The sequence below is a fragment of the Epinephelus moara genome, chromosome 21, assembly GCF_006386435.1.
Source record: "Epinephelus moara isolate mb chromosome 21, YSFRI_EMoa_1.0, whole genome shotgun sequence".
Classification (NCBI taxonomy): Eukaryota; Metazoa; Chordata; class Actinopteri; order Perciformes; family Serranidae; genus Epinephelus; species Epinephelus moara.
This window is the reverse complement of record NC_065526.1, coordinates 28,755,687-28,764,579: the sequence shown is the minus strand read 5'-3', so window position 1 is coordinate 28,764,579 and position 8,893 is coordinate 28,755,687. Positions and strand designations below refer to the sequence as shown.

The following is an 8,893-nucleotide window of genomic DNA, read 5'->3' as shown; positions in this document are numbered from 1 at the left end:
TCATTCATATGTTTTTATTATTCATTTATTACTTAACCACAGAAATGGCCATCCACAATGAAGTTTGAAATGTGAAAAATGTTAATTATGATGTTACAGACAGAAACAGGGGCTAGCCAGTGCAGAAGTAGCTAGGTAAGCTAGTTTATTAGCTTGCAAGCTAGCTCAGTGATATGTAATAACACTTAAAAATAAGGTTATGTTACTTTAGGAAAGGATAGGGGCATTCAGCTTCTTTCCATTTGTTACAGGAGAACGTTAATGCTTGACATTTGTATCTCAAAGATTTTTAGCTGTCATTTACAGCCCAATTATTCATATTCAGGGTACAAACCCACCTTCAATAGCATTGGGTGTTAACGTTAAGAAGCAACAGTGTTTTATTTTGCGAGGTCAGACCGGAAGTGTTTGCGCGGTGCTGTGGCGGTCTTGACTTTGGTCGTATTTCATTGGGAGTGCGGACGCTCAGACTGAAGGAAGGGAGGCTTAGTGGAAACTTGAGGACATGCGGCGTCTCCTGCAAACTTTACTCAAACCAAACTTTCTGCGAGCTGAAGACAGACCCGAGGACTGAAGAATGAACTGAAGAGTGGCGGAGAGGAAGAGGAGAGGAGGGGGAGAAGAGCCGTTCACTCCCATTGATCCACTATCGAGGTATTGATTCAGGCCTGGCTTTGAAATAACACGGCTGTTGTGAGGAATAGATTTACATTCAATTAGAAATGTCCTGACTTTAAACATCACATGGAGCTGTTTGGAGTATTTGCACCTGGGTGAAAGTGTGATGTCAGAGTTAAAATCAAAATTAAAACTGGTATTGATAAATGCTGTGATTCTAATGGGGCTCAGCTAATTTGTAACTTGATACAGGCTGAAGACTTCAAAGCAAGTTTAATGCAGGACCAGTCTGTGCTTGCATAGTCTGAACTAACACACTCAGAGCTGTCACAGGAAAGGGGTTCATGTCCAACACACACACACACACACACACACACACACACACACACACACAGACACTTACACAGAAGTAGAGGGGAAAGGTGTGTGTGTGCTGTTTCCATGAACACCAGTAGCTCACCTAATGGGAACCCAGTTCAGACATCAGTACAGAACTAATGGCCACCAGCTTTGTGACCAAGACAGCTGCTTTTACTCCTACACATAAAGTCAACATTGCCTGCAGCTCTGGGCTTTGACGTTTGTAAACATGTCCTAGATGATACAGACACATACAATCTGCCTTCCCCCCTTTCCTTTACAGAATACTAAGCTGCATGTCAAACCTGCACAAAATTAAACGGTTAAAGACGATGGAAATACCTGTAAAATCTAATGTGAAGCAGTTTAACAGCCCTGAAACATTGACCGAGAGGACTTAAGCTGTGTGTTTTAGGTATGGATGAACAACCGTTCTTTTCCGACGAGGCTACAACCACGTCTGGCAGCATTCCTTCATGTATTGCTCACAACCAGTGAATCAGGCCTTGATAAATCACACACCACCTCTGTCACCCCTTTGTTTGTGAAAAACTTGGAGCAGGATGCACCGTCTGCCAGGGAGGCTCTCTAAAATGGGCTGTTGTCTTTGAGAAGCTTGATTTTCTGTTCATGGTTTCTGTCACAGAGAAGTCTTGTGTGGACTCTGGGGTAACTTTTAGACCAGAGTATGTTGTCCTGAGTTACGTTGTAATGTAAGGTTTATGGCGCAATACAAACAACAGCTGCGAACATTATGCAGTCCACCTGTGCTGAAACGTTGTTGATCAATTGGCAGAAAATGTGTGCTTGTTTCATGTAATTTAAAACTGAATATCTTCAGGTCTTGGTCTGTTGCTCAGGCAAAACAAGCTCTTTGAGGGCGCCCGCTCTCTCAACTTGTGAAAGTTAATTTTCACATTTATTGACAGATTAATCAATTGATTTATTGAATAAATAATTGACAGATCAATCAAGAGTGACAGTAACCTTTAGGTTAAGCTCTAAAATCTATTGCAGCACTATCACAAACTCCAACATCAGCAGACATGTCGGATTGCTCCATCCGGCTCCAGCTTTAACAGGTAAACAGTGCACTAAAATGTGTTCCTGAAAACGTTCTAGGCAAGAAACAGGCAGTAACAGAATCGTGATTTATATAGTTTGACAGTTTTGACAGTTCACATGATGGACGGCTGCGTTAGAGTCCTCAGCTCTGATTGGTTGTTTTCATTCAGCCGCAGTGGATTTTTGCAAATGCCATTAGAAGCAGTAAGAGGAGACAGAGGATTATGACACTGACTATCTGTCTCATGTACTACTGCGTTAAAATAGTGAGAGTTTCAGCTGATAGACTATGACAAAGAGTTGTTTTTTAAAATATACCAATTACAGCTTCAACGTGCGGAAAGCTGGATTTGTTTTTAAAAATTGGATCAGGACAATATTTACTGTGAGAGCGTATAAAATCGGCAACAAGCAGATATTTTGTCATACCATTTATACCGTGTTAGCTCTCCCTTTAATTTCACAAATGAGTGTGCAGGACTTCGTCATGCTAGTGTTGGATTTTACATAATTTAAGTACCTTAATCTGTCTCTTCATTTGCTGGATTAGACAAAAGCAGATGTCCCTGTCTGGTTAATATATTCATGAATTGTTGCTCAGTTGTTTTTCCAGAAAAATGACTTTATCACGGTATATATTTGTTATTACCATATAAGACTATGGGAACGTGAGAAAAGTCACATTCAAGCTGGTGTGTCTCTGCTCTCCCAGGCACGACTAATATTTTCATCACTTTTTATTAGGATTATTCGCTTCCAAAAGATTGTAAATGGTTAAAAAGACCTCCTCAGAGTTTAAGCTCTCCCTCCACCAGATGGATGTGTTTCAGATCACAGTTACAGCCAAGTTGGCAAGGGCCACCTCAAATGTGGTTTTATGATCTACAGTTAGTCCGCCACTGATGGCATGCGTGTGTGAGTTTGTGCCGACTCAAACATTTTTAAGCTACTTCCCTGGTGTTTTCTTCGTATGAGTTCTCACTCTATTGTTTCTTTGTTGCTGTCATTGTTCTCCGTAGGGTTCCTGCATTAAAGATGCAGGCTGCTGCTGCTGCTCTGACTGTGCTGAGTGTTTTCTTCAGCCTGGACTGCCTGTGTGCTCAGCGGACCAAACCAATTCAGAATGAGAGAAACGCTCAGAATGATGAGACAGAACCGAAGAAGAAGAACCAGCCGCACATCATCTTCATCCTCACGGACGACCAGGTATGTGTGAAAGAGCAGCTGTGAATGTCTCCTGTTAAATCATGCGCTAGCAGCAGTTACCTCTTATGTATAACAAGATATTAATCTACTACTACACCAGTATTTAAAGTACAGTATGTTATTACACCCAAGACTTCTAATATGATATGACATATGGGAATGGATGATTTCTGACATCGTAGACCACAGCTGCCGGCGATAATATTATTCAAATTATGGGGTTCGAAATATTTTAATAGTTTCATTGTGGCATGAAATTGGAAAAATATGCTGAGTCAAAACGTTTTTTCAGCAGTAAGACAGAAAAAAGTCCAAAAAACTTTTAGTATTTTCACCTTTATGAGAGAATAAACAATTAAAACCCAGAATCAATTCTGTACAAACTGATTGGAAGATCACAAATATTAATATCCGTATCAGTCGGGCTATGGTTCTGATTATTTGCTGGCGTTAAACAGCCATCACACGGCTGCTACTGTTAGGTTTTGTAATGATGCGTGCTTCCAATGAAATGATTTATTGCTGCTGTTGCAACATTTTCTTTTTCTTTGCTCCTCACATGAAAAAAACAAAATGTTTCACAAGGAGGTACAAGTGACAAAACAAAGGCGGGTGTCACAAAACTGCATGTCTCTCTCATGTAGCAACCTGAGTAAAGCACATCTCTATCAGTTATCTCAAAAAACACATGGTCAGAGATGTAAACACAAATAAATACAGTATAAAAATGTCTCCTACATACAGGGAGATATAAAGAGTTGAGTAGGAATATCAGGGGTCTGTAACCTTTCTAATGACAACCATCTGGGAGACAAGTATCACATAAGAGAGAAAAGGACTCGCCAAAGTTGTATTTAAACCGTCAAGTTAATTTTGTTGCTCCAGATGGATGGGCCAAATGTTCTGTGTAAATCATCTCCGTCTGAATCCTCCCAACACAAAACCGTTTCATGACTTCTAAAACAGGGCTTCAACGACATCGGCTACCACAACCCGACCATCAAGACTCCCACTCTGGACAAACTGGCGGCGGAGGGCGTGACGCTGGAGAACTACTACGTTCAGCCCATCTGCACGCCGTCACGCAGCCAGCTCATCACGGGCAGGTAGAGCTGATCTTTACTGGCTTCCTGCATGAAATGTTGGCAGTTTGTCCATCTGTCCGCCATATGAGATACTGGACTGGATTTTGACACCACTTCGGGGAGTGTCTGTCTTTGAGACATTGTACGGAACAACTTGTACTTTAAACTGTTACAAACACATTCATCTGTTTTTCTCACTTGAAGTCGCATTTATTCATCTTCATTTTTGATGTTTCTATTTATTGTTTAACAGTTTGAAATCCGAAGATATTTAATTACAGTTATAAAACAAAGAAAAATAGCTATCCCCACATTGTAGAAGCTGAAACAAGGAAATGTTTATTTTATTTTTCTCTTATGTTATTGTCAGATTGCTATAAATAATTGTTCAATATCTTTTTACTGCGTGTTACAATGAATAGTTCGATATGACATGAGACTTGACTGATCTCCAGAAACATGCTAAATAAGAACGAGAGGCACATTTAAAATGAAGAGAGATAAAGAAATCGAACTCAAAATCAAAAGACAACCGCTCTGCTTCAGACGAGGCAGCTGCAGTGAATGATCTGATTATTGATTAGGCAGCCTAGCAGCAGCGAGGATAAACGAGTCCCCGGTTCTTCTGTGAGGCCTATCAGCAGATCCTGTGTGAGCAGTTAGTCTGGTGGAAAGCCAATAACAAGTCTTTTACTTGTTCCTCCTCCAGATATCAGATCCACACGGGACTGCAGCACTCCATTATCAGACCCAGTCAGCCGAGCTGTCTGCCTTCACACATGGACACTCTGCCTGAGAGGCTCCGCGACGCCGGCTACACCACGCATATGATCGGGAAGTGGCACCTGGGCTTCTACAGGTGAGGTGGAGATTTCGCAGGTGGATGAGCACGACCATGTGTTTCTATCCTACGCTCACGACTAACAAATACATCAATACTATGGAGTTATTAACCCAAACACTTTTTATATTCCAAACAAATCAGATGCACCCAAATCAAAAATACATATTTCCTCTTACCTGTAGTGCAGTTTATCAGTCTAGATTGTTTTGGTGTGAGTTGCCAAGTGTTGGAGATATCAGCTGTAAAGATGTCTGCCTTCAGCTCAAACTCACTGTGACTTCACAAAACATGTTTTCAGCCATAACTCAAGAATTTAAATGCGAATTATGATGAAGTTTCACCCAAATGTGTACAAGGATAAGAGGATGAATTGATGACATTTAACTTCAATGTTCCACTAAAACACTTTTCTGGCCGTCACTTAATGTTATAGCTCAGGACAGGTTTTTTAAACACAGGTAAACCCATTAAAAATGGGCTTTAGACTCCTTTCCCATTGCTGGTAGACCAGAGCTGTGCACATGACTCTGCAGCAGATGAGTATGTCTTTCTGGGTGTGTGTGTGTGTGAGTATATTTGGTGTGTCACGCTCAATGCCACAGACAGGCTCTTTCTTTCAAACACAGTGCAGACTAATTTGGATTGATCTTTGAGCGCTGCTTGGGTGGAGACGGACGGTATTTTGGGATGGTGCATCATTGCATCTGGCCTGTAAAACAGCTAAAATTAGTGAGTTTACCCGGGTGTTGTTTTTCCATCAATGCCGATTGGTTTTGGAGCCGATAAATACCTGTGACTACTGCAGAGTCATGCAGAGAGAAAACCTTTAACATTGGATCAAAAAGCCAGATGTTAGCAGGTGTTAGCAGGTTTTTGTGCAGTGGGGAAGGGGCTTAATCTTGGGTGCCCACCTTGAAATTGTGCTGATTGTAAAGATCTTCTCTGCTGTCAGGGGAAGATGTGTGTGAAGCATCTATGTTTTCACAGACTTGATGTAAAATGTAAGTGCAAATTGACGGTAATGCTAGTTTTTTGTAGTTTGTACTGCATGTTAAAGGCACCCTGTGATGTTTTTGACCATTAGTAGCACCATGAAGCAGCGTTTTAATCCTCTTTACATTCCTGTCAGTGATTTACACTAGCAAACATGGACGTAAACAATGTAGGTTAAAAACTGTTCGGCTTTGCAGACCTTAATGTTCTTAATGTTTCTTTGGTGTCGAAGATGCATTCAATGTGTTTGCGTAAAAAAAACAGAACAAAAAAAGAACTAAATCTAAATCTAACTAGGAAAACTCCTCAGTTTAATAGCTTTGAAAGCTGCTTGTGTACAGTATCTCTTTCTTCTTCCCTCCAGGAAGGCGTGCCTGCCCACCAGAAAGGGGTTTGACACTTTCTTTGGTTCCTTAACAGGAAGTGTGGATTACTACAGGTAAAACTGGATGATGATTACTATTATTATAAGAAATAACCCGGACAGATAAGAGTAATTGGTGTTTATGTTTTCATTGTCTAGTTCTTTAACTCACGTCTCCATCTGTCCCCAGTTATGGGTCCTGTGATGGCCCTGGGTTGTGTGGGTACGATCTCCATGACGACGAAGGTGTGGCGTGGGGCCAGGAAGGAAAGTACTCTACCACGCTCTTCACACAAAGAGCTCGCAAGATCCTCGAGAGTCACGACCCCACGGGCAGGCCGCTCTTCCTGCTGCTCTCCCTCCAGGTATCACGCTGAGATCTGATATCAGAAAAATGTCAATAAAAGCATCCATGTAAAGTATCTCTGGAACATGACTTAAGTTTAAGCCCCTAAAAATCAGAAAGAATGAGGAGAGAAAACTGTTTTATTCATGAATAATTGCAGAAAATAGGTCAAATACAACAGAGCATGACATGATTTTCAATGCTGCGTTAGTTTATGCCTCGATGTGGGAAGTCAGAAATGTTGGAATAACGTTGAGGCCACATTAAAGTGTTTGTTTTCCTATGAGCATCAGAAACTTATTACAGACTGTGTGGCCCACATTGACCATTTAATTAAAAGCATTCAGAAAAGAGGGTAAAAGAGTTTAAACACAGAAGAGTGATATTTGTTTATTGTTGATTTTTGTGGGCAGCCATGTTTATTTGATGTGAAGTTTTGGGCTTGAGGAAATCTAGCTGATGCCCTGACAAGGAACAGCAAAACAAAGGGTTGTTTCATTTTAAATGTTCCCGAGTAGGAAGCAGAGAACACTGAGTTCCAACTGACTCATTGTAAGGGTTGTGGGGCATTCTGGGAAATTTAGGAAATGACTAACTGAAGTAGAAGTGGATGAAAAGGATGAGTAAAGTGAGTTAGCTAAACAAAATAACATTAACAATATTGGTTTGACAGTATTGGCATATCTAAAAAAAAATAATTTCACTTTATTAAATAAACTATGGTCATACCATGATACGATATATACATAATGTTTTCCTCCAGGCAGTTCACACTCCTCTACAGACTCCCAAGTCCTACATCTACCCCTACCGTGACATGGCGAACGTTGCCAGGAGGAAGTTTGCTGCCATGGTGTCCACAGTGGACGAAGCGGTCCGAAATGTAACCTATGCTCTGAGAAAATATGGATACTACAGGAACAGCGTCATCATCTTCTCTACTGACAATGGTGCCCAGCCTTTCACAGGAGGGAGCAACTGGCCACTGCGAGGCCGAAAGGTACTCATAACCTCTCGCATTTTGTACATAAATTTTACTGCTTACAGTCAGACTCGCTGGCACATTAATATATGAACATACCATATGTGGAGAACATGCTAACCTTAAAGGGATAGTTCAACATTTTGGCAAATTCGCCTATTGCCGTAATCCCTATAGTCATATGAGTAGGTACATTACCTTTAATTGTCAGTGCGTGCTGTTCTGAGATCGGTGGGACAGAGCTGCCCGCTGAAATGGAGGTGAACGGTACAGGTGCCTCTCTCCCTCAAAACTAATCAAATACACCATCAAATGACTCCAAAACGCTCTAGTGGACAACACATGGCTTGCGCATTCCCCACGCTATGAAATAATTATGTATAATTAAGTAACATTACGACACATGAAGCAAATACTCGGAACTACTTTCTTGAGTAAACCACTGGGCGGAGTGACACAGTGCGCAGCTGAGACAGTGCCGTTGTTATTGCTTGTAGCCATTTGCGGTATTGTCAGCTGGACACACCAGAAGGTTTGAGGATAGTTTACAAGTGTTTTTGTAAATCATGATTTACACATGTATTGTAAAAGGTTGCGGTAACAAGCCGAAGACATGGAGCAAAGTGAAGTTTCACGTAGTTCCAACCAGTAATACGGACAGGATGAAACAATGGCTATTTGTGCTGGACATCGACCCCAACACGCCTGTGGAAATGGTCCGGCAAGAGCGCAGAAGCTCAGGAATGGTTCAAACGCTTTTCTTTAAAGATACTGTCATACCATCTGTCGGCATCACAAAACGAGCAGAAGTGGTAAGTGATCGCTGTGTATTTTGCTCAGCAGTCTCTCTGCTGTAACGTTACCTCCATGTTGAGTAACATTAGCCTACAACCCAAGCATGGTAAATAAGGCTAAAATGCAAATGTTGTTGTGGTTATGTTATGGATAAGTGCTTGCCCAGAGCATATAGTGAAGTGACTGGCATTACTTCTCGTTGTTGGGAATAAACAGACTGCTAGGGAACATTTTA

General features: G+C 41.3%; 1 protein-coding gene across 1 annotated transcript in view; it reads left to right on the top strand.

Annotated features, from left to right (window-relative positions):
• The first annotated feature begins 452 nt into the window (after positions 1-452).
• The window catches only part of LOC126383069 (arylsulfatase I-like), a 17,745-nt gene continuing 9,304 nt past the window's right edge, over positions 453-8,893 (top strand). The window contains exons 1-7 of the mRNA XM_050033452.1: positions 453-654; positions 3,063-3,249; positions 4,216-4,355; positions 5,044-5,193; positions 6,536-6,610; positions 6,726-6,900; positions 7,645-7,881. Of these exons, the coding sequence (XP_049889409.1) occupies positions 3,079-3,249; positions 4,216-4,355; positions 5,044-5,193; positions 6,536-6,610; positions 6,726-6,900; positions 7,645-7,881 (948 nt within the window). The 5' untranslated portion in view covers positions 453-654; positions 3,063-3,078. The remainder of the gene's footprint in view (positions 655-3,062; positions 3,250-4,215; positions 4,356-5,043; positions 5,194-6,535; positions 6,611-6,725; positions 6,901-7,644; positions 7,882-8,893) is intronic.